This window comes from Portunus trituberculatus, chromosome 44 (assembly GCF_017591435.1).
Source record: "Portunus trituberculatus isolate SZX2019 chromosome 44, ASM1759143v1, whole genome shotgun sequence".
In the NCBI taxonomy this organism is placed as follows: Eukaryota; Metazoa; Arthropoda; class Malacostraca; order Decapoda; family Portunidae; genus Portunus; species Portunus trituberculatus.
The window spans coordinates 16,648,015-16,673,924 of NC_059298.1; the positions used below are offsets into that span (position 1 = coordinate 16,648,015).

Genomic DNA, 25,910 nt, shown 5'->3' on the forward strand with positions numbered 1-25,910 from the left:
TTGTTTTCTCCAAATACTTCTTGAATTGTCTAGAAATTTAGAGGAAAATGTTTTATTGCAATAATTTTTAAATATTTCATACAGGTCCAGGTCTGTTAAGAAAATTGGATATAAATTTTATTTGAAATAGTTTTGTGTGATTACTAGAATATGTTCTTTACTTAAAGAAGAACCCTTATACACAGTGATAATGTACTTTAGTGTTTCTGGGATTGTGGCATAGATACAAACCTTTTTCACTAAGGGACATCAAAAACTGTTTACCATATAAATGTGGATATATAGAATGACCATTGAGGAGGTTGTTACAGCAGCCAATGTACACATTTTTAAAGAAAAGTTGATTGAATATGTATATGGAGACAGGACATTATAAGCCCTGCTCAAACCCTATTTTATACAACTAGATAGATAAAGATGAACCCAATATCTGAATCACCTGAACCCAATTCTTGTAACAATATAGTGGTTTAATACTAGTTATATCACTGTCCTAATCTGTGTATATACCAGTCTGATTTCATAGATTAAGTTTATTGAAATTTAAGTTAGGTAAATAAGGATGTTGCTTAGGGTTGAATGGATTTATGAATATCAGGATTCAGCTCACACAATGGGCTGAAGGAATTTAACTCCAAGGAGTTTTTATTTGCTTGAAAATATATTTTTAAAGTGAGAAAATTTCAATAAGTTATATTTTTAGTTTAAGTTGTTCAAAGTTATACCTACAAATTGAGCCTAAATCAAGCAGAGTTGCATATGTACTCTGTAATTTTTTCACAACATAGACTATTTTGTCAATTACAGATGAACCCGAACAAGAAAGCTTCATGGACACTGCCAACTGGTTGCGTGATGTTGATGAATATAGAGCTGAACCATTGAGAGGAGAACGTGAGGCTGTGAGTTTACTCAGTAAATCTTATTTGCATTCTCTTCATGGTAGACTAAGGGGAGATGAAATCATTGAAAGTGAAGAATGGCATCAGCAGATAAGAGCAATAATCTGTGGTATATGTGTCAAAAAAGAAAAAAAAAATCAGGTTTTTTTTTTTTACATGCTTGTGATACTTTGTTTTGTATTAGGAAAGGAGCCAAGGGAAAGGAGAAAGATAAGGAAGAAAAAAGACATTCTTATGTAATCACTAAAGAGGATGTTGAGTGGAAGATGTGCAATAAGCAACTTCAGAAAAATAGTAAAAGATTTTAAGTGATACAACATTGTGACAGTAAGTAAAAGAATCAAGACTGTGAATTAGAGGAGAAGAATTGATGAAATATTTTAAAAGCGTTGACTTCATCCTGTTTAGTAGGAAGGCTGAGTGAGTTGATGAACAGTACTTCTAACATAGGCTGCAAAGTACAAAGTAAGTAAATGAAAAGAGGAAAAGTATTAGCAGAGGCAATACAAAATGCTTAACTTCATAGGAGCTGTTTTTGTGAGGGAGGAGATGTAAGACTTCCTGTTGAACATTTTAGTAGAGTCCAAGCATGTTCAAAGTAGAAGAGGGATGAGATTGATTATCATTAAAGAAGAGAGAATGCTTGTCTGGAAGGCTGTCTTGAGTGAGTACATGAAAGAATTGAGTATTTAAAGTATTGAGTAACATATTCTGGAGTAACAGACACATTGGTAGTTAGGTGTAGTTAGGTGTTCTATTCTATGTGTTCCAATTATTCTCAACATGTGATATTACCACAATTTTTTCCTGCTAATTTCTCTCTCTCTCTCTCTCTCTCTCTCTCTCTCTCTCTCTCTCTCTCTCTCTCTCTCTCTCTCTCTCTCTCTCTCTCTCTCTCTCTCTCTCTCTCTCTCTCTCTCTCTCTCTCTCTCTCTGTCTGTCTGTCTGTCTGTCTGTCTGTCTGTCTGTCTCTCTCTCTCTCTCTCTCTCTCTCTCTCTCTCTCTCTCTCTCTCTCTCTCTCTCTCTCTCTCTCTCTCTCTCTCTCTCTCTCTCTCTCTCTCTCTCTCTCTCTCTCTCTCTCTCTCTCTCTCTCTCTCTCTCTCTCTCTCTCTCTCTCTCTCTCTGTAGGATGATTCCCATGCAAGCTGGAGTGAGAGAAGATCTCTGCATCAACCTGAGGCAGCACAAAGAGGTCCGCCCAAAGATCTACCAGACAACTTGAAGGATGACAAACATGGGGTGGCCATGGGAATACCACATGTCAAGTGTGATAATGCAAAGGTATGGAGAAAACGATTTTACTCAAGTATCACTAATCTCTTGTATTATACTTGGTCTATACATGTAGGTTAAACAGCTGCAGGGATTATTTGCAATATCAGATCTGTTGGTAAGAATAGGTGTTTTGTTGGATAGTTCTGAATAAAGATGTTAAATAGAAAATAGAGTAACAAAAGTATTTTTGCAAAAACCAAGTGCTACCATGTTTATTATCATTTCAGATTAACCTCACATTAGACTGGGATTACTCTCCAGTGAATTATACATGTTTCGGGCTGAAGTACAATCGTTTACCAGTTCGAAAGAATTTCAAGTCTGTTGAGAAGTGCATTGAGTTGCCCAAGAACTATACTCCACAGCATGTGTGTATGAACCAGAAACTTTCATACAACACTACCTTGCCAACGTATGGACCACATCGTCCCCTATGGCCCGTGTTTGGAGAATATAAATTTGTTCCTGTACAGAGATGGCTTCATTCTTTGGAGGTAAGAGTGGAGTTAACCTGCAAGGAAAATACATGGATGTTGGAGAGCTCAGGAACCTTTGTGGAATTTGAAAAATTATAGAGTTGAGACAAAGGGAATTCAAGTACTACTGTGTATTGTAATTTGATTTGATCATTAAGAAATTTTTTTCAAAGATCTCTATGTTGTATGATGTATGCAGTTACTTTTCTTTGCAGCATGGAGGCATTGTTATGCTATATGATCCATGTACTGAGCCATTACTGGTTGAACAGCTACGCAAGATACTCACTGGGTGTTTCCGGAAACATATTATTACCCCTTACACTCTTCTGTCTAAGGAACGAGTAAGTTATCTTTTGTGTGTGTGTGTGTGTGTGTATGTGTGTGTGTGTGTGTGTGTGTGTGTGTGTGTGTGTGTGTGTGTGTGTGTGTGTGTGTGTGTGTGTGTGTGTGTGTGTGTGTTTGTCGAATTATATTTATCTAGTTGTATATTACAGGGTTCGAGCAGGGCTCATAGTAACCTGTCTCTGTATCTACTTTTATCCAACTTTTCCTTAAATTTGTACACACTTTCTGCTGTTACAATCTCTTCATTCAGTCTGTTCCAGATGTCCACCATCCTGTGTGGAAAACTAAACCTTTAATGTCTCTCAAACACTTACTTTTCATGATCTTCTTAGAGTGTCCTCTTGTTCATCTATCCATCCCTTGTCAGTGATACCAGGTCTTGTCTATCTATCTTTTCCATATGGTTTATTCACTTATACAGCATTATTGGATCTCTTCATTCCCATTTATCCTTCAAAGTTGGTAGCTCCATTTCCTTCAGTCTTTCTTCATAGGGAAGATCCTTTGTCTCTGGTACCATCTTTGTAGCAGTTTTTTGGATTTTTTCTATTTTTCTGATGCCCTTCTGCCTGTATGGTGACCATATCACTGCTGCATATTCTAGTCTGGGTCTTATCATAGTGGTTATGATCTTTCTCATCATACTCCTATCCATGTAATTGAATATCCACCCTGATATTTGTTAGTGTCTTGCATGTTGAAGCAAATAACCCATTTATGTGTTTTTCTGGAATCACAGTTATAATCTTCACTCCTTTTCAATATAATCTCTTCTCCCATTTTGTATTTGCACATAGGTCTTCTATTATTTTTACCTATTTCCATTGCATGGCATTTCCTGGTATTAAATTCTAATTTCCACTTTTGGCTCCCTTCCCATATCTTGTCAATATCTTTCTGCAGTTCCATATAGCCTTGAAAGGACCAAAAGGTCTATTGCTGTTTAGTTTTCCTTTGTATTCCTTTGATGTTCCTTATTGCTCTCAAAAGTTTTGCATTGTCTGCAAACAAATTGATGTAGCTATTCAAACCTTCATGTACTATATCGTTAATATATATTTGAAACATAATTGGTGCCAGCACTGAACCCTGTGGTATACCACTAATAACTCTGCTCGAACTTGATGAGGTGTCTCTTATCATTGACCTCATTTCCCTATCTGTTAAATAGTCTGTCATCCATTTTAAGATATTTCCCTGTATTCCTCCCATGTGTTCTATTTTCCATAGGATTCTTCTATGTATTACTCTGTCGAAAGCCTTTCTAGTATGCAAATACAGCCTGTCAACCCATCCATCTCTCCCTCGTACTTCATCTATTACTCTTGTACGAAAGTTTAGTGGTTTTGTTGTGCATGATCTTCCTTTTCTAAAACCAAATTGGGAGTTATTTATTATTTCATTTTCCTCCAGATGTTTTAAACATATTTCTTTAATTACAATTTCACAAATCAGTCAGTGACACTGGCCAATAATTTAGAAACTCCTCCTTTAATATTGGGACTATATTTCCTCTTTTCCATTCCCTTGATACCTTCTCTTCCATTAGAGAGCTCTTGATCACAAACCAGATTTGCTTCACCAGTTGTTCTCTACATTCTCTCAGTGTCCATCCTGACACTCATGGTCCCTTTGCCTTTCTTACATGCTCCTTTTCTAGTAATTTACTAATTTTCTGTTTATGCACCGCAATATTTCTTAATCCTTCTTGTGTCGCTTGGTTGTTTAGTTCTATGAAATCTCCCTCTTCATTAATTACTGATTTAAAGCTCTCATTCATCAGTTCACTCATTTCTTTCATTGTTTCATATATCCTATTTCTCTTAATTAATTTAGTGATGGTCTCTCTGTCATTTTTCCATATATATATATATATATATATATATATATATATATATATATATATATATATATATATATATATATATATATATATATAAAAAAACCTTGGGTTTCTCTTCGCTTCTCTTCATTATATCCTTTTCAAAATTTCTCTCCTCCTCCCTTCTTATTATAATACCTATATTAATTTTGTACCTTTCTTATACTGCTTCCTATGTTCTTACTTGTTTAATTTCATTGCTTCCTTGATTTTCAAGCTGCATCCTTATATTTTTAGCTTTTGTGTTTATAGCATTATACCAAATGTGTTTGCTCTCTTTTACTCTGTATTTGGGTCCATGTCTTTTTACCCTTTCATTATACTTTTTTTTTTTTTTCCCCCATCTGGTTTCCCTATTACATTAGGGCTAGAATGGTACCTTCTGACAAAGTAGTCAGGAGGACTTTGGTTTTGGCATTTGGGAACCATAACCCCGAGTGGATGCCCTTCCTAACCACGGACCTTGGCCAGGATTTGAACCCGTGCGCTTGAGAACCCTGGGGCCCACAAAGCATGCGCAGTCCCACTGCACCATGGCAAGTGGGAATATTTCATACTTCTCTTGGACAGTCTTCCCATGCATTGTTTTCTTCCAATCAATACTACCAATGTAACTTCTTAATCCTTCAAAATTTGTCCTGGCGTGGCTCAATTTATTTTGTTTGTATCCCTCAATGCATTTAAAAAAAATTTTATTCTCTAATTCAATTTGTATAACCACATGATCACTTTTTAACATTGAGCTATAATATTTGATGGTTGGACAAGTCTTTTTTCTTTCTTTCTTTTTTTTTTTTTTTTTTTTTTTTGTGAATACCAAATTCAACATAGATGGTTCTTCTTCCCCTCTATACCTTGTATTATATAATCCTTCACCCATTGGTCCAATATATTTACCATTGCCAATTGTAACACTTCCTCCCAATTTCCAGTTTGACTGTTTACATTAATTTTTTTTCAATTTACATGTTTGCAGTTTAGATCTCCCACAAGTAGCACTCTTCTGTCTTTCCGTAACATATTGTCCAGATAATTTAACTCTTCATTTTGCATTTCTTTGTGTGAACATCAAGCCTCCATGTATTAGTCTTTGGTGGCACATATGTTACTATGATACTCCTCCTTTCCCTCCCATTGGTCCTGATTTTTATGCTTGAAATTTCTGCCAGTCCATCTCCATGTATATATCCTCTCTAGCCATTGTCAGTACTCTTCCTCCTGCTTTTCCCTTTCTGTCACTCCTCCAAACATTATATCTCTGTTCTTTAACCCCTTCGCGCCGGATGTTAAAAAAGCCCGCCTGTATGATATACGGGTGGTAGTGCCGCGCGCCCAAGCGTGGGAAACTCGTGCAAGCTTGTCATACTTGTCGTCTTTGTGTATTATGCTGCTATGTTTTAGTCACTATATCACCTTCGAAGAGGAAAGTGGACGCTTCTCTCTTCGGAGAAAGAGAGAGAGAGAGAGAGAGAGAGAGAGAGAGAGAGTGTGTGACATTTGCTAATATTTTAGACACAAGCGGGACGCATGTAGCTTATCTTTCGAGAGGAAGAGGGGGAGGGAAGGAAGGGAGAGGGAAACGAAGGAGAGAGAGAGAGAGAGAGAGAGAGAGAGAGAGAGAGAGAGAGAGAGAGAGAGAGAGAGAGATGGGAACAGTCTATGCCATTGGGTAATTTTAGACACAAGGCGGGACGCATGTAGCTTATCTTTAGTGATTGGTGGAGACAAGGATGGTGGGAGGAGCACTAGGATTTCAAGGACAGCATACGGCATGTGTAGTTGGTATCCAACACACTATACGGGACAACTGAACTGAAGAAAGCTCAGAAAAGAAATATGAAGTCTACATAGGCGTCACCGTATTTGTTACTGGGGCTTCATGACGCCCACATAGGCATCACCGTATTGAAGGGGTTAAAGTTCACTTGGACGTCTTCAATTAACTTTGTTTCTGTAGTACATATCACGTCTGATACTTTTCCCACTATATAATCTCTCACTTCCAACCTTATTCTCATAATTTTCATTAGCTTCGCTTCTTAGTTCTCTCTCTTTTTCCCTTTCTCCCTGATTCATATCTCTCCTTATCTAAATATTGTTGCATTCTGTCTTACCAGTCACCTTTCCAGTTCTCGCTGATATTTCTTCTCTCCCTACTTGTGATCTCATTTTAACTTTTAGTGGTCTTTTAGTACCCTCACTATATTTACCAAGTCAGTATATTTCTTCTAAAATTTCTTTATCTAGAGTCTAGACTCTGTTCTTCATCGTCGACCACTGAGATAATTTGTTTAACCAGTTTTTTCTCATCCTTCTCCCTCACAAACTTGACTGGGTTCTTTTCTCTTGTAGTCCATGTGTGAGGTCTGTCTGGAAAGTATCCTGGCATTTACAATATCAAGAAATGTGTCTAACCTAGGACAATGGTGCTCTATTCTCCTTCAAAGTAGTCTCCTTCGAACCTAACACACTTCTCCCAGCGGCCCTTTCACAGTTCAAAACATTTTGCAAAGTCCTCTTTTGGGATCTTCATCAGCTGGCTTGTTGCATTCTTTTTAATTTTGTCAGTGGACTGAAATCTTCTTCCTTTTAATAGTGATTTTAGCTTTGGGAAAATCCAGAAATCACAAGGAGCTAGATCTGGGCTGTAGGGGCTGAATGAGTTGGGTGATGGAATGTTTTGCCAAAAATCCCTGCATGACATGTCTGCAGCTGTGGGCTAGTGGAGACTGGATTCTTCACATGTTGTGTAAGGAAATTTTGGCAAAACATTCCATCACCCAGCTCATTCAGCTCCCTACAGCCCAAATCTAGCTTCCTGTGATTTCTGGATTTTCCCAAAGCTAAAATCACCATTAAAAGGAAGGAGATTTCAGTCCATAGATGAAATTAAGAAGAATGCAATAAGCCAGCTGATGAAGATTCCAAAAAGAGGACTTTGCAAAATGTTTTGAACTGTGGAAGGGATGCTGGGAGAAGTGTGTGATATCCAAGGAGACTACTTTGAAGGAGAGCAGGGCACCATTCTCTTAGGTTAGACACACTTCTTGACATTGTAAATGCCTGGATACTTTTCAGACAGACCTCGTATAACCATACACTTCTTTTTGTCCACCATATCTCTCACTAACTCTTCCTTTTCTTTGACCTCTTGTATGACTGTGTCCTTCATTATTTCTCTTATTTGTTGCTTAACTACTTCACCAAAATTCACCTTATCTTCCGCTTGTTCTTTTCAATAGACCATCTTCCATTCTTCCAGTTTTGTTTCACTTATCCCCTTTCCTGTCCTCACTTTAACATTTAGCTTTTCCTTTAGTCCTTGTAATGCCACTTCATAGTTCTCACATTTGCCCTTAAGGGTGCTGTTTTCCCTTTTTTTTCATTCAGAGCTTTCTTCATGTTGTTGTTCATTTTAACCATATTTTCTTGCTTGTCATACATCACACTTCTCTCTCAGTTCCTCATTTTCTGCAATAAGCTGATTCTACTGCTCAAATACCATAGCGATCATCTCCCTCACACACCTAATTTCTTTTTCCACTGTGATTGGCCTTCACATATTCATTTCCTCTCCTTGAAGCCGGAAAATTCCCTTTCACTATTCCAACCTCCTAGCTGTCTTAGTCCCAAAGACATTTCAATCATCTGCATTTCCCTGGGCCTGGCTCCTTTGTTTACATTGGCAGCAGCGCCATCTATATTCTCCTCCCTTTCCATACTCTTTCGGCCTCAAAATTAGTAAATTTAAAATAACTTAGGAGATGAGATCACTTGCCTAGTCACCTCTCCTCTTGTAATACATCACACCAAGTCTGCTGGCCTTCATAGTCGGCAGTATCTCAGAGCTGTTATTTACGTGTCTGTCTTATATGATGTGCAGTGTGTGTGTGTGTGTGTGTGTGTGTATGTGTGTACTGTATAAGAAGAGAAAATGATCTGCCACATATCATTTAAAAGATCCCAAAATATACCTAAACCATTGGGCAAAAGTTGTCTTCAGGCAATGTGTGTATATAATCCACATGAAATATTGCAGATTGGATCGAAGATAAATATTATGACAAAGCTAATGCTGTTGATGAAGTAAAAAAACATTAATTGGTGCCTTTGATGTATAATTTCAAGTTGGATATTCATTGAATGATGCTGTTGTTCTTACATTTTCATTTGAGTCATTATAAGTAACCTGCTTAATAGGACAGAGAAAATCTTGGCTGAGGTATGGAGAGCTTGATGTAAAAAAAGTTGTAAAAGCAAAACTTTGTAAGATATCATCAAATGACAGAACTTACTTTCAGAGTGATAGTAATGTTCATGTTGATATATACGTCATTTTTATTCATTGTCATTACCAAGTCTAATATAGAATACATTTTCATTTCATAGTAGTGTTATAATGCACCAGTTGTGTTTTTATCTCATCTAAACATTCACCATTGTTGTGAGGACATAAAGAAAATAGTAATAATTAATCAATGTTTAAATTATTAATACACTTACATAAAATGAATTTCTTATGCTACCTTTTTACTCTTGTTATTTTTATGAATTTGATAAAAGGTGTTTGTTCTTAAAGGTCTTCTTCCTACAGCCATTAGCACTTATGGCATGGGGATGCAGTTTGGAGATGGCTACTGTCAATGAAGCTGAAGTGAAGGCCTTCATTAAGACTCGTGCTCTTCATGGGCCAGAGGGACATTATCCCAAGAATGGAAGCTTCAAAGAAGGGCTGTTGCATAAGGCTAAATACCCAACTAAATATGAAAATGACTCCATAATATGCCCAGAAAATGAACAGGTTGTGCATTATCTTAGGTAGGTTATACTGTCTTGTCCACAATGTTGTTTTCAAAGGTAACGAAGACTAAAATTACAACTTTTCTTAAAATATCCATCTTCCAAAATATATTTGAATACCCTCTAAAATCCAAGTGGCTTCTTAGAATATATGAAATAATTCTATTCCAAATTGAAAATGTATAAAACTTTTAGAGTGGGAATTTTACTAGATTTCAACACACAGGTCATTGATTTTCAAGGCACCAACGGTGAAACTCACTAAAGGCATGTAATCTCGACCTAATTACATTTCAAAGGATCAAGAAGCATTTTTGGATATGAAGTAATGAAGTTGTTGATGAAATGAACATTCCTCTCTAATCTTAGCCATTTATTTTGGTGTTCTGAATTTACTTTACTTTCTCATAACATATTTATTCAGGAACATAGACTTTTGTACCACTTATATTTTAATCTATTCTGCTACTAGGGTAAAACTTTTCTTTGAAGAATTTCATTGGAGAATCTCATAAAAGACTTGCCTGTGAATAACCTTCCTTGCAATATTTCAATTTCATCTCACTGTATGGATACAAATCATTATTCATAAGCATTGGAAGAATAACCAACAATAGAGATGAAGAAACTCAATACTTCTTGGACCAAGGGGATTATTTCATATTGTACTGAAGCTGTTGTCCTCTATTTTCTATACATTTTCCTTTGATGCATCATTCAACATTTGTTAGTGTCAGGATGCAACACTGGTGCTTACAGGAGTGCTGATGACATATTACTTTTGTGTTTTGGCAAAGATTTGGTTACTCAGTTATGTCAAATGTTAGTGCTTTCTCTCACCACCAGCAATTTTTTTTAGATATACAACATTGATTCTGGGAGGGACATAGGCTATGTCTTAACTCCTTCCAATCCAAAAATTTTATATTATATTCAGACATACCATATCATATTTTCATAACATACATGTAAAACATAAACTTTAACTGGAATGATAGGGAAAGAACATGCTAAGTTTACAAGCTTGTCGTGTCAGGTCAGTGATGCCTGCCTGATTCATAAAACTCACTGATCTTATGTTAATAGCATCATGATGTGGAGGGAAAGGAAAAAGGAGATTGAAGATATGGCTAACCACACAGAGAACATTTCAGGGAGATTAACGATAGTGATGTGACTGAGGATAGTAATTATGTTAGTCTAATGAATAAGCAATATGAGCCTGATTTTTAATGATGGAGAATTGTCAGTTAATATTCTACTTTATTTTTTTTTCATTTATGCAAGGTAACAAGAAACTGAAAATAGTTAGATGTAAGCCTATATCTGATCTCAATGTTTGGTTGACACTATATAGTAAAAAAAAAATGTCGCCCTGCTGTACACATCACTTTGCAATCAACATTAATGCAAACATTTCTAGGTAGTCCAAGGATATATTATTCTATCCTTATCTCTCATTGCATCATGTTTTATCTTTCATCCTCTCTCTGTTCAATGAGGAATTCATAATGCTGTAATGTGAGTGTACCTAGTCAACACTCACCAGTTTTCAGTGGGAGGAAAAATTATGATAGGTGCAGTAGAGTAAAGATATGTATAACTACCCATGCTTGCTTGCTCTCTCTCTCTCTCTCTCTCTCTCTCTCTCTCTCTCTCTCTCTCTCTCTCTCTCTCTCTCTCTCTCTCTCTCTCTCTCTCTCTCTCTCTCTCTCTCTCTCTCTCTCTCTCTCTCTCTCTCTCTCTCTCTCTCTCTCTCTCTCTCTCTCTCTCTCTCTCTCTCTCTCACTGGATATCCAGCAAATGCTGTGTACCAATTCACTTTATATAGTGTCCTATGAAACATCAGAATCACTAAAATAGAATATGATTATGGTCCTTGAAGGAGTGTACCTTTATTCTAGTAGTCTATCTTGTTTATACTTTTATTTTACTTTTGAATTTATATTAGGTTGTGAATATGTTCATACTCATTAGTTTAATTTTATCCTATTTTATGTTTAATAATTTTGTTAAGGTCACGTCAGGATGTGGAGCTACTCACACCGCATCTTTTATAGAACAGAAAAAAAGTATGTTTACATGTAGGAAGCAACTGGCAATCTGGAGACATTTCTACAGTTCTCATACCTTGAAGGAATGTAATATTGAAGAAATTTTGTCATTGAGCATGATGTCAATAGTTGAAATATGATAGTTTTGATTACAACACTAATGGATCAGATCAGTTACATATTTCAGGAGTGCATACTATATGTGTTACAAGATAATTATTCAGACCAGATCAAAAGAATGGCTGTTCCTGAAATACATATGTTGAAATGTTTAGACTTCACACACCAGCAATTTTTCAGATACTTTCAGTATTTTCATATTTTGTTAATATGAAAAGTCTGACAAATCCTGACATTCTTATTGTTTAACATGCTCTTAAATTCTCCAGTCACACAACTGTTCTCAAAGGCAACCATAAATACCATAAACAACCATAAATACTGGTAGATAGATTTAACTGATTGCAATAGAGTGGGCCCTGAGTATGTGCCTACTGCTTGTGTGACTTCTTTATCTCAGAGAAGGGTTTAAAAACCCAAGATCTTTTTTATCTATGGTTTTATTTTATTATGATGATTTGGTTTTATAGCATGATCTTTTGCTTATTTTTGTAATCTATGTAAACTCTACTTTCAAGTCTTTCCTCTTTTTAGCATACCTATTATACTCATGCACCTTATTTTGTTATGTAAATGGCCTTTATTTCATAATAGGACCTTCAGTTTCACTTGCATACATTTTTTTTTACAAACCCTTTAGATTTCATAATTTCAGGAAGGTTAAACTAAATCTTTATTTTCACCCATTCCACTATTTCATATTTCACTATCTGTAGTTGTACCAGTTCCCATGCTGCATCTTTCATGTAGAGTTTTATTTCTGTTAGATAATTAATTTTCACATCATGTACTTCTAACTGTTGAGCCCAAGCTATCTTATGTTTATCTTTTTATTTATACATCAGTGCTGACATTATTATATGTTTCCTAAATTTCTCTCTTACCTACACATATATCTTCTCTCACTTAATCTTTGCAAAAGATTCTAAAGCATAACTACTTTACTCAGCCTTCCCTTTTCTTCCATCCTTCTATTTGGATAACAGTTTCCAAATACTTGAACTTTCTTTCTCAATTTCATGTCCTTAAACCTTATACTATCCTGTTGCTGATACACTGATATTCTGTGGTGTAACAAGTCATATGTCTGCATCCTTCTCTCAAGAATAAACAAAACAAAAATGCTTTTCCTATCACTCACCTTTAATTTCTTTCCCTCACATTAACAGGCTTTGTTTTTGGCAAGCACATAGACATTGTATATCTTCATATTTATTTTAAGGTTTATTTATAGACATTATGTATTTTTCAAAGTTGAGGAAGAGCCTATATGTTGTTGATTATTTGTTTGATAATGCATAGTGCAATTATACTAGTATGCTTTTCCTATATCTATGATAACTATATATAAATTTCCATTCTCTCCTTAGTAATTTTGCAATATAATTCAAAATGCAAATATCCTATTAATATACTCTTTCTTTCTTAATCCCATCCTACTCCTTGATCAACTTCCCTTCACTTACTTCCATCCAGTGGTTACCTGAGAAATGTCTGTGATGGATTTAGAATGGATGGTGATAGTAACTAAAGTTTATGAATTAGTTTTGATATGATAAGTAAATGTTTAATATATGAAGTTTATAATGGTTGAGGTGTTTAAATGCAGTACTCTGAGGTGGTTTGACCACAGAATGAATGGCAAAAAGTGAAATGATTTGCCAATATATAAGGAAGACCAGTTGCTGCTCTATGAAGTCTTAATGGCTTTGCATGTAATTACAGTAACAATAATCTAAGTCATGGGGATCACAGACTCCTTGCTTTAGCTTAGTCAAGCCAAGAATTAGAGTTATGTTTTATATGTATTTTTTTTATTAACTGATGGAAGTAAAGTTTTGGAACTCCAGAAATAACTGAGTGCAGAAATGATAGGATGTTCAGGTGGCGAGCTGCAGATGTGCTTTAATTGCTAGATTTAGGAAAATAGGGAAAACAAGTTCTTTCTTTATCATTATGTGTAGTAAGATAGGTGGTCATTTTATGTACGATGACTTCATCATACCTATGAGGTGGTGAGTATGGAAGGTAAATATATACATATTTTCAGCTCTAGTAAAATATTTATTAATGATAATAGAAATTATATCAGTTTCATAGGATTGTTAAGGATAAATTCAGCTGGATATGAAAGCAAATAATAAACATTGTACTTCAATACTTCTACAAATGGATTGGACCTGCAAAGAGACATTCATAGAAAATATGAGAATGTTTCTGAAGTTCTCTTCAAATGCAAGATAAGCTAGTCTTGTTGTTTATTGATACAATAAAATGAATGTTTCATTACTGGATAATGTAATCTTATTCTCTTTATAATCTTTATTGAGCAAGAGCCTATCAGGACTTTTATTGAAAGAAAGACTAACATTAATCATATATACTCATATATACAAGTATTAGTGTGTAAGCTATGTGTAATCTGTGTCATACACCACAATTGTACTCATATTCTGTACTGGAAATCTTTGCATCCCCAAGTTAGGGAACATGTGTGTCAGGATATTACATACTGTTCTTATAATCTAACAAAACTAGAGAATGTAACCTCATTTAGAAGGAAATTTACATTTATATCTGAAACATGAATGTGCATCCATAAATAGTCAAGGTACCGATTGATACAGAAAATGCATGGAAATTGATATCTTCTTGAGGTTCTCTCTCTCTCTCTCTCTCTCTCTCTCTCTCTCTCTCTCTCTCTCTCTCTCTCTCTCTCTCTCTCTCTCTCTCTCTCTCTCTCTCTCTCTCTCTCTCTCTCTCTCTTTCTTTCTTTCTTTCTTTCTTTCTTTCTTTCTTTCTTTCTTTCTTTCTTTCTTTCTTTCTTTCTTTCTTTCTTTCTTTCTTTCTTTCTTTCTCTCTCTCTCTCTCTCTCTCTCTCTCTCTCTCTCTCTCTCTCTCTCTCTCTCTCTCTCTCTCTCTCTCTCTCTCTCTCTGTTGAAATTGATCTATGTACATATGCATTTTGATGTATTGTTTAACCTTGTGGCCTGGCAACAGATGCAACAGGGCTGGGTTTTCATGGCAATAGTATATGTAGACCTGGATGTCCATTGGTGAAAATGAGAATTACATATTTCAGTCATGAGATCTAGGTACAATTGTGGAGATTTAGAATATCATGGTGAGACAAACAATAGCAATGGATAAGTGATTTACCAATAAGCATTATACAGCGATAGTATGGATGTGATAAACAACAAATAAAGTAATAGGTTGTATGGCACTCCCATGCTTACGGGCAGGGAGTGTGGAGTGAGGCTAGCAGCAGATCAGCTTATTGCAAGTCAATAATACACAGATTCTTCTAAGACAATGGCAATGAATATATCCAGACTGTATTGCATAATTCAAAGTAATGTGTAGTTTATGGGCATAATTTATCACATCAATCAACAATGGTTATTTGCCTGGCCATGTTGTATACATCTGTCACCAGACCACACTTGAATGTGACACCATGGCTAAGCAACACCTCAAAATGCATATGGTCATATAAAATTTTTTACTTATTGTTTACACACACACACACACACACACACACACACACACACACACACACACACACACACACACACACACACTAACAAAGGACAGCTTCTAAGAAACATTCTCCAAGTATTATGAATTTCATGATAAACTTTATCATTACAGTATATCAATAAATATAAGCATTAACCTTTGTTTTTAATTACTGTATTAAAATATTTGATCTGATGAGATGAAGAGTACTTGACTCCACCCTGTTCAGGAAGACTGAATAAGTTCCCCATATGAGGAAGCACTGCTACTCTGTAGGCCTACATGGACCCATGGGCAAGCACCCTGTGTAAAGAAAACAGCAGAAAGAAGAAATTGATTGGCAGAGGTAACAGAACGTCTAACTTACACACACACACACACAGAGAGAGAGAGAGAGAAAGAATTTCTGTTAAGAATTTTAATGAAGGATACCAAAGGTATATTCAGGGTAAATGAAGAAGATAACCGAGTATCATCGCAGTAAAGGGAGTAGATAGTTGTCCTAAGGGTACTGTAAAGTGGACAATGAAGATATTGAGTTTTTGAGCATTTGCCTTGCCCCATTCAGAAATAATAGAATAATTAGCCTTGAGATTATGCAATAGCAGAGGTCTTACCAAGATTCAAATGAAAAAAAAAATAAGTAATTAGGAAAATTCGTATATCATCGTCAAATAGATAATTTTGGAATTCATGTTGATGATGAGAGAGGTTGTGAGCAAGGTATCCAGCATTTTTCTACTGTGGCAAATCTCTAAATATCCTATAAGTTTTATTCATGGATCTATCTTGCTATTTTGTTAAGTATAAATCATCAATTGTTTAGTTGGTCGGATGTCATTCAGCATTTCATATGTGAACAATTTTGATTATCTACAGTATAACACTTAATAACGCACTTTTTTTTTTACATTATTATCTTATAACTTACAGTTTAAATTTTTCATCACATGTTCCCGGAATTGTTCCACTAAGTAATGGTGCATCGTCATATAATTCAAAACAGGCGGTGAATATGTTCGCGCGCCTCCAAACATCACTTCATCCGTGACGTCACACTTGGGGTCTCTTCCTGATCCAGACCTCCAATCATAAAAAAGTAGACTTAACCTTCTGTGTAGAATCCAAAGCTACTAAAAAGAAATAGATAATGAAGGAAAGAGAGCTGGATTTTTCTCTTCGCAGCTGCGATAGTCAACTGTCCTGAGAAGTGGGTTCGTATACCTTGCTAGGGTCTGTGTTTGCTTCGTCTATAGCTAAGGAAGGAGGGTTTCCCCGAGCCTGTCAGCGGAGATGGAAACGGAGCATATTTTGGACGATAGTCTTGATTCTGTTGAGGTACGACATTCATATTGTCTTCGTTTGTGTACTGAGGAGGCGGAGATAATCCTAGATACTACCAGAACTCTCTATTTAATCCATAGGCGGAGATTAGTATAGTTTCTTCTAGTTTCAATTTTGTGAAGGTCAATATTTATCTTTCGTATCCTCAGTTTCTCCTTAGATTGATGAAAATAGTTAGAATGAGGTTTGTGCATTGCAATAGCAGCATGTGATGTGCCGTAAGAGGTGTGAGAAGCAGTGTTAGCGTGGACTGTTTCCTCGTCCCCGTGGTGAATGAAGGTCAATATTTCCAGAGGTGTTATTCACATTGTGGTACAGGAAATGGTATACCAGAACACGTATAATGATGTGCGGGTGATACTCTTTTGAGTGGTTGAGAAAGCACAACAGGAGAGGTTTTCCTTTTTCGTCTAGGTCATGTTATTATTCAAGGGCAAAAAGTGTGTTTGTGATTATTACTGGGCAACTATGGTGAAAGTCCCAAGATCCAATACAAAACACTGAACCAGGCAGAGTTTTGCTTCCTTTGTCCGTGCGTGCATTTGTTTTCATGGATAGGATTTAAAAGTTGGTGGTTAACTTTGGTTTGGACAGCATGTGCCAGATGTGCTGAGGTGTCTCATTTGGGTAGCAGCTCAGTTTTGTAGCTGTTGATTTCACCTGCACAACACCAAGACAAGTTCATTATCCACTGGTGTTTGTCACAGAGACCAATTTATTGATGAAGTTTGAACAAAACAGTGGACCAGGAGAGTCTGTGACATATGTTTTGTTGATATATCTCCAGTAATGTGCCAGATGTGCTCACTGGATCCTGAGTTTAAGTCCTTTCTTTTACCAAGTTTACATTTATGGTGGTTATTTCCTTTTATGCCGTAGGTAGGCAACCACTCTTATATCCAAGTCATTGTGCCTGGGTTACTTGTCCACCTTAACCAAATCATATAGGTTGAATAATGATAGGACAGTTGAACAGTTGTACATGTTGATTCTAGTATGCCATTGTTGAGTGAATACAAGAAAAGTGTCATTATAAGAGGAATTATGTAAGATTGTAATATTGTTGTACTCTTATAGGGGATTGCTCCTATTGAAACCTCTCATCCATTCTCTCTCTCTCTCTCTCTCTCTCTCTCTCTCTCTCTCTCTCTCTCTCTCTCTCTCTCTCTCTCTCTCTCTCTCTCTCTCTCTCGTATGAGACATTTGTAATTTTCATTACTAATCCAAATTTTCAGCATTATGTAGTATTATCACTATTATTGTTATTATGAATTATATTATGAATATTTGACTTAATTCATATATTTTGTTTATATCTTTAATTTATAATGAGACCAAGTTGTAATTATGAACAGGAATGATAATAACACTGCTCGTGTCCATTGTGTGCCTGCTGCTGTTAGTGACTATACCTAGCCATTTTTTTTTTTTTTTTTCCCCAAGACTTTAAATTTGATCTAATTGAGAACTATTTCTTGGGCTTTCCAAGAGGTTCATTGTTTATCACAGGTGATGTGAGTCAGATGGTGACTAGAGGTAGTCATGAATGAGCCTGCAGTGCCAGAATGTTCATGGTTGGCCTTTGTGATTACATTTGACTTGATACTAAAAGCTTTTGAGTAATGTGTCCTATCAAGAATTTTGTCAATGACTGTTGCTATTCGTGGCTCTTTAGATTAATTGAAGTTTCAGAAACATAAGGCTTTACAATGGTGACGCTAATAAAGTTCCTTGTCAAGAGTGTGATATTTATATATTGGAGAAGATACTTGTGGATTTGTGGCTTCTGCTCTTCAGTTGTCTAGAGAATCTTGCTTAAAAGAAAGATAAAAGTGTATTAGCTATGTGGAAATATTATTATATCAAAAAGAAGGTGTATTATAACTGGATAGTCAAGGCTGATCAGTATCCATTTGGTGACCACTTATGGCTTGATGAGCATTGAGTGAAAGTTATATGTAGAAATTCCAAATATATAAATGAAGGCTTTGTTTAAATATATCCATTTATTTTCCTATTTAAACTTTCACCATATTTTTAGTGTGGTCATAGCTAAGATGAGGACTTACCTGACCAGAAGCTGAGATGAGCAGGTTAGATCAAGTGCAGTGATTGTAGTGTTGGGAGTTGTTTTGTGATAGTCATTGTGATTGTTGGGAGTGGTGATGGCAACATGTTCAGGTGTGGCATTGGGAATGTAAATGCTGTGACTGTGACATCATGACATGATGTGATGTGATGTGACAGGAGTGATGATTTTACCAACCATTTTATTACATTTTATTATCATAATATTATAGTTGGGTCAATCTAAAGTGGCTGTTTAGGTATGGCTGTGGCTTCACTGGAATATCTTCACTATTGCTACCTCTTCAAAGATCACAGGCTTGCCTTCTTTTTCCATCCCCATCCATACATCTTTGTCTTTCCTTTTCTTGCTGTTTCTTTTTAAATTGGTGTATTTCCAAAATTATTTCTGAAATCATTCAGACTTTTGATCCACATTACTGTTGTGGTAAAAATTAAGGTGCGTTTTATGTATAAAGGTTTCCCCTCCATCCTAAGCGTGACATATGAGCAGGGGAAGTGTGACCTTGCCAATACCTCCACCTGACTTGACTCAGCAGTCAGTCCTAGATTGGGGTTTTAGGAAAGGCCAGGGAACTATAGAGATGTGGCTACAGTGGAGGACAAGCTGTCAAAAAGTGGACTGCACCCAAAGGCCTGTTTAGAGTGACATAGGTGTATCTAGACACCCAACACATATCTCATAGGTATACATAATGTATGACAGTAATCATGGATGAGTAATCCCAAGTGATCCTCTCATTACTATCCTACAGATCAGTTTTTGACAGTCTCAGTATAGTATAAACTTGTCTTAAGGAAAGAATAGGAGAGGAATATTTAAGTTCTTGATACTACTTCTGTGGATTAAGAGATCTTTGTATTTTCATAGGCACCCATGACGGTGATCTATGACAACAATACCTCACCCATGAGTGTCACCACCAGTGGTGGCATCCGAGGGGATGATGGGGGCAGTGATAATGAAGAACAAGAGCCCATGACCACCATCCCCTTGACCCACTCTTCAAGTGGTGGGGTTGGGGGTGGAGGAGGGGGTAGGCGGAAAAAGGAGTCCACTGCACGGTACAACAATGAGCGGGAGATGTGCCTTCAGTGCTTCGAGAAGTGGAGTGAGCAGGACCAACTAGAGTTTATGGAGCACCTCTTGTCCCGCATGTGTCACTATCAACATGGCCACATTAATGCTTTTCTCAAACCTATGCTACAGAGAGATTTTATCACACTCCTCCCAAGTAAGTGTCTTCATGTACAATACCTGAAATTGTTTACTTAGTAGTTATAAATCACATTGTGTTCATCACATGTTTGTTATTTTATTGTGTAAGAGTGTTACTTATTTGATTTTTGCGTAAGACCATTGTTATAATATCTGAGATGTATCTATGACTGAAGATATCAGTCATAGTATCTAATGTAACTACTAGTCTGTCTGTATCAGAAAAGTTGAAATATTGATAAACTGTACATTGGTGTCACTGTGTCTGCTTTGTGACATCCCTTTATAATATGAAAGAATTAAGAGAATAGATATAAAAAAAATGATGCAGAAAGTGACTCCAGTAACCAATTAAGCATTTGGAAAGTAGTGAAATATACAAAGAATATGCTTACCTTACTGTTTTGTGCTTCTAAAGAGAACAAAGCATACTTTCAGCTGAAATAAATTTTTGTCTCACCTTGGGGAGGGAAGAATGCCAAGTAAAGTATAAAAGCTGATGAAGCATACTGTTTCTCCCCTCACACTGATATTGCTGGAATGAAGTTAATATATATATATTTTTTTTCCAGAAAAAGGTCTTGATCATGTAGCAGAAAAAATATTAGGTTATCTAGATTTTAAGTCATTAAGAGAAGCTGAGCTAGTATGCAAAGAATGGCACAGAGTTATTGCTGATGGTTTGCTGTGGAAGAAGCTAATAGAGCGAAAGGTGCGCACAGACCCCTTGTGGAGAGGATTGTCAGAACGGAAGGGATGGTGAGTGTTTAATTTTCCTTTGAGGTGCTATGTTTATTTCATGTAATAGTGATGACTTATAAATTGGTAAATGAGATGTCTGCTAAGTCTAGCTGTGTTCTCACCTCAGGGGCATGTACCTGTTTAAGCCGAGGCCTGGTGAGCAGCATCCAGGGCATTCATATTACCGCAAACTCTACCCCAAAATTATACAGGTGAATATATTATTGTGCATGTTACTATAATGCTTACTAAATGACAATATTGCACTATTTTCATCTATACATTTACATCTGTACATTCCTTAAGTTTCCTGTTATTTTAATAACTTTATATTTTCCCTTGTTCATGTATACCTCCAAGACTTTGTTACAGCAATTTGCAATGAAAATATAATCATAAGTGTCTTGCGTGACATTATGATCCTAAAGGAAGATGTTTTAAGTGATATAGAGGTTTTTGTTGTGGGAAACATTGTACCTGGCATTTATCCTGTTTTGTATAGGAGCTGTTTCTTAGACTCTGTCTCCATGTCTTGTTCAAAATGATTTTAGATTTCATGAATATTTGACACAGAATATCTTCTCAATGGCATGTCAAATAGTAGTGCAGATGTAGGGATTATTTCTTGATAGTACTAGGTATGAAGTCGGTACTAATGTCTTACCGTGCCCTTATTTGTCCATTTTATTTTGAATAATCATTCCTGTCCTCAAAGCTCTAGGTATTCAGTGCTTTATGAGTTAGAGGTATTTCCTTATGAAAGAAAGTATATCTCTTATTGAGTGATCTTCATGCAGTGTGATGCAGTGAGAATCAGTCTCCTCTATCCAAGTGGATAAGTTGTGAGGGAATGCTTACGAATGTGTGAATTGCCAATCTTCCTGAAAGAGAGATGTCAGCCAAGTATAGAGATAGATTGGAAGATGGATGGTGTTGAGTAATTTTTCCACATTGATTTGATTTTGATATGCATTACACTTTATTAACTCACCAATACTTGCAGGATATTCAAACTATAGAAGCAAACTGGAGAATGGGAAGGCATAATCTACAAAGAATAAATTGTAGATCAGAAAATTCCAAAGGAGTCTACTGCTTACAGTATGATGACCAGGTTAGTTGTGGGTCAAGGTAGGAAAAAAAAAAAAAGTAAAGTAGAGTATCCACAATATTTAATGTTCTGAGGTAATTGCTCAATGTAATGCTTAAATATTTTTGCATCAAGTACCTCAGTCATGTTTTCCAAAATGAGTTATAGGGTTGTATTTCTTTTTGTAATGGATTTCCAAACATAAACTCTTATAGAGTTGTCTTGTTGTAGAAAATTGTATCAGGCCTCCGAGACAACACAATCAAAATATGGGACCGAACTTCCCTGCAGTGTTACAAGGTACGAGGGGTACGTCGAATCATCCTTAGTAATTGTTGTATATTTGTGATACCAACACTTGCTAAATGTCTAAAGCTAAAGTGAATATGTTTGTAATCTTAGGCATATACAGTACATATGTGCAAATAAAGGGTAAATTTGCTTGGTGTGTATTTTGCACACTTTTCCGTTTAGCAAGTGTTCTTAGATTTAATATTGATGAAAATTGATATGGACATACATGTATATATGAAATATTTTCATGTTTTGTGTGGAAATTTTATTATACTACAATAGACACATCATAATGTAGTGAAAGATTTAGTTGAATCCTTTCTACTCGGCACATTTTTTGCTTCAGGTGTTGACAGGGCACACAGGCTCAGTGCTGTGTCTCCAGTATGACGAGCGTGTGATTATAAGTGGATCATCTGATTCCACGGTGAGAGTGTGGGATGTAAACACTGGAGACATGACCAACACACTCATCCACCACTGTGAGGCCGTCCTGCACTTGCGCTTCAACAATGGCATGATGGTCACCTGTTCCAAGGTATGTATTAATGAGTTAATCAGTTTATTTTCAAGGGGAGCGTCTGGTTTGGAGACCGAAAAAATATGGAAAATAATGATTTTTGTGGAAAAAAAATGTGGAAGGTATACACGTTAGCTATTATTTCACGAAGTTGTATGGTGAAAGCTGCCCTGGTTTTCGTTTAAATGCCATTTAAATATCCTGTACTCATCCACGTGCGTTTATTTACATCAGCAGAATCAGTTTTTTTTTTACTCAAAAACTAGGGGAAAAAAAAAGGCAAAAATCTTCACTTTTTTTGGTAGACATGATACTGCAACACTGAAAGTGAGTGTATGTCTTTGAGTAGCATCAACCAAGGCCACCAGCGAGACTCAGTAGGGGGAAAACTATCAGAGAGAGAGAGAGGTTGTTGCTGCGTTTCTCGCTACCCGCCCTTCACTCTGCTAAACAGCACGTAATTTAGCTACTGCATCCTGCTTTTCACCTACTGCCAACCATGGGGACAGGTGTATAAGAGGAATAAACAGGAAGGATGCCTGGAATATGAGTATGGCATTAGGCTAGGTTAAGTAATAGTTTAGGGGAGTTAACTTATCTGCATTTTGGGGTCAAATTATAGAGGTTGACTTATATGCCAGATCGACTTACAAGCCGCAATATAGGGTACTGTTAGGTTAGTTTTAGTGTTAGGTTAACTTAGATTAAGTTTGTTTTGGATTGGTTGGTTGGTTAGGGAAACCCAAATAAACCAAATTTTACATTTTCTTTAAAAAAAGTCTAAGGTGAAAATTTCACATTTGGTAAAACGAAGGACCCATTTGCATCATCCGGATTGGTGTCTGAACCATTTAGTCCTGAAAAACGAGGTTTGAGCATGTGTACCACCAACCCACCTCTCCCTACCCTACCCTACCTACCCCAATATATATATATATATATATATATATATATATATATATATATATATATATATATATATATATATATATATATATATATATATATATATATATATATATATATATATATATATATATATATATATATATATATATATATATATATATATATATATATATATATATATATATATATATATATATATATATATATATATATATATATATATATATATATATATATATATATATATATATATATATATATATATATATATATATATATATATATATATATATATATATATATATATATATATATATATATATATATATATATATATATATATATATATATATATATATATATATATATATATATATATATATATATATATATATATATATATATATATATATATATATATATATATATATATATATATATATATATATATATATATATATATATATATATATATATATATATATATATATATATATATATATATATATATATATATATATATATATATATATATATATATATATATATATATATATATATATATATATATATATATATATATATATATATATATATATATATATATATATATATATATATATATATATATATATATATATATATATATATATATATATATATATATATATATATATATATATATATATATATATATATATATATATATATATATATATATATATATATATATATATATATATATATATATATATATATATATATATTCAGGCAACCCCGTTTAACGAAGGTTCACACAATGAAATTTTGCTACAACGAAGGTTTCATTTTACTACCATCTTCTCGTTTAACGAACATCAAACTTGCTTTAACGAAGTTTTATCCAGATAATTTTTTCCAAGTTTGAAAGCGCCGTCGTATCACGCAAGCCGACAAGCTTTTGAATACACCAGGAGCTGCAAATACTAAGGCCTGCCTCAGGAGAAATCCTGGGACACCTGTAGAATCAAAATCAAGATCAAGATCAAGCCTCATGGACAACATGCACCACCCACTCCCATAACAGCGTCACCAGCACCTCGTCTTCACTTGCTCAATTTACCACCAAAACGCCCTGCAATGTGGCCTAGCATTCCTAAGAAGACCAGGAAGTCTCTTACTCTCGAAGTGAAGCTGGATATTTTTCACAGACACGAGAGAGGCGAGAAAACTATAGCATTGCTGGCCACCATCTTGACTCCATATACTGTCTCTAATATTTTCAAGTCAGCAGACTCTATAAAGAAGGCTGGTGAAAGACTGTATCTTCCTTGCAAGCTAAAAGAACCACCTGAACTCATGACTCTACAATGGATAAAATGGAAAGCCTTGTGGAAATGTGGTACATAAGTTTTGTATGTGGTACAATGATGCGCCCTTTGTTTGCATTGCACAGGTTGCCGGTTAGTGTATTTCCCGTTTCACTCTCCCTCCCTTCGTAAATTTAAGATCATCAACATTATAAAGTTACGTACATACATAAATTAGTGTACATTATAATGACTTAAATTAAATTTAACTGCCTAAATGTTAAACTTATAATTTTTACTTTCATTAAACCTTTCACTGTACTATGATGCACTCTCGCTTTGTTTACTCTCAATGGAAGTTCAAGTCATGGGTTAAACTTGTTATAATTGGTTCGCTTAATGAAGTGTTTTTTAGGAACGTAACCCCTTCGTTAAGCGGGGGGTTGCCTGTATATGTATATATATATAATATTCACATATACATTCATACATGCATACATACACATATTCATTAACCAAAACCATTATCACCATAGGAATCAATGTAAAATAGATTAACATGTTCCCTGCGATTGCCAGCGTGGCGAACTCTCCCGCACTGCAATTCAAATAAAGTGTAATCACGTGACTGCTGGTCAAGCCAACGAAGCGAGAAGAGCAGAGTGTTGTCTGGGAGAACACCCAAACAAACTGGCAACCTCAAAGTATTTGCCCATTGGTGGGTCGCATCGCATACCTTGAAAAATTTGTGACTTCTCTGCAAAACAACTCATCGATGGACATACTTTATTTGGCGATATTCAGTGCATCTCTATGTTGTACTACGTTTTTCCTTTCCTAAATTTGTTTATATATTTTTGTCTCTGTTTTGCATATTTAGAAAATGAATGCTACATGGTTTTATGGTCAACTCAATTCAACAGAAGAGAGAAGATAAAACAAGATAATAAAGACATCTGGAAAATTATGAAATTATGAAAAGATCAATAAAGAAAATTATTGAAGCTTATCAAGGAAAGTCTAATTGTGATATCTC

The 25,910-nt window shown here is 35.3% G+C and overlaps 2 protein-coding genes across 6 annotated transcripts in view; both read left to right on the top strand.

The window, feature by feature from the left end:
• LOC123518541 overlaps positions 1 to 14,152 on the top strand; it is a 34,869-nt gene extending 20,717 nt beyond the window's left edge. For all 4 annotated transcript variants that reach the window (XM_045279356.1, XM_045279358.1, XM_045279359.1 and 1 more), the window contains 5 exons: positions 808 to 902; positions 2,032 to 2,184; positions 2,406 to 2,672; positions 2,870 to 2,998; positions 9,479 to 14,152. In XM_045279356.1, coding sequence (XP_045135291.1) covers positions 808 to 902; positions 2,032 to 2,184; positions 2,406 to 2,672; positions 2,870 to 2,998; positions 9,479 to 9,706 — 872 coding nt within the window. In that variant the 3' untranslated portion in view covers positions 9,707 to 14,152. The remainder of the gene's footprint in view (positions 1 to 807; positions 903 to 2,031; positions 2,185 to 2,405; positions 2,673 to 2,869; positions 2,999 to 9,478) is intronic.
• Positions 14,153 to 16,620: 2,468 nt separating this feature from the next.
• LOC123518542 (beta-TrCP-like) overlaps positions 16,621 to 25,910 on the top strand; it is a 60,408-nt gene continuing 51,118 nt past the window's right edge. Inside the window, exons 1-7 of one of the 2 annotated variants that reach the window (XM_045279360.1) lie at positions 16,621 to 16,718; positions 19,684 to 20,047; positions 20,604 to 20,790; positions 20,900 to 20,984; positions 21,776 to 21,886; positions 22,094 to 22,171; positions 22,503 to 22,694. In XM_045279360.1, coding sequence (XP_045135295.1) covers positions 16,674 to 16,718; positions 19,684 to 20,047; positions 20,604 to 20,790; positions 20,900 to 20,984; positions 21,776 to 21,886; positions 22,094 to 22,171; positions 22,503 to 22,694 — 1,062 coding nt within the window. In that variant the 5' untranslated portion in view covers positions 16,621 to 16,673. The remainder of the gene's footprint in view (positions 16,719 to 19,683; positions 20,048 to 20,603; positions 20,791 to 20,899; positions 20,985 to 21,775; positions 21,887 to 22,093; positions 22,172 to 22,502; positions 22,695 to 25,910) is intronic. The other variant, XM_045279361.1, reaches the window with a different exon arrangement.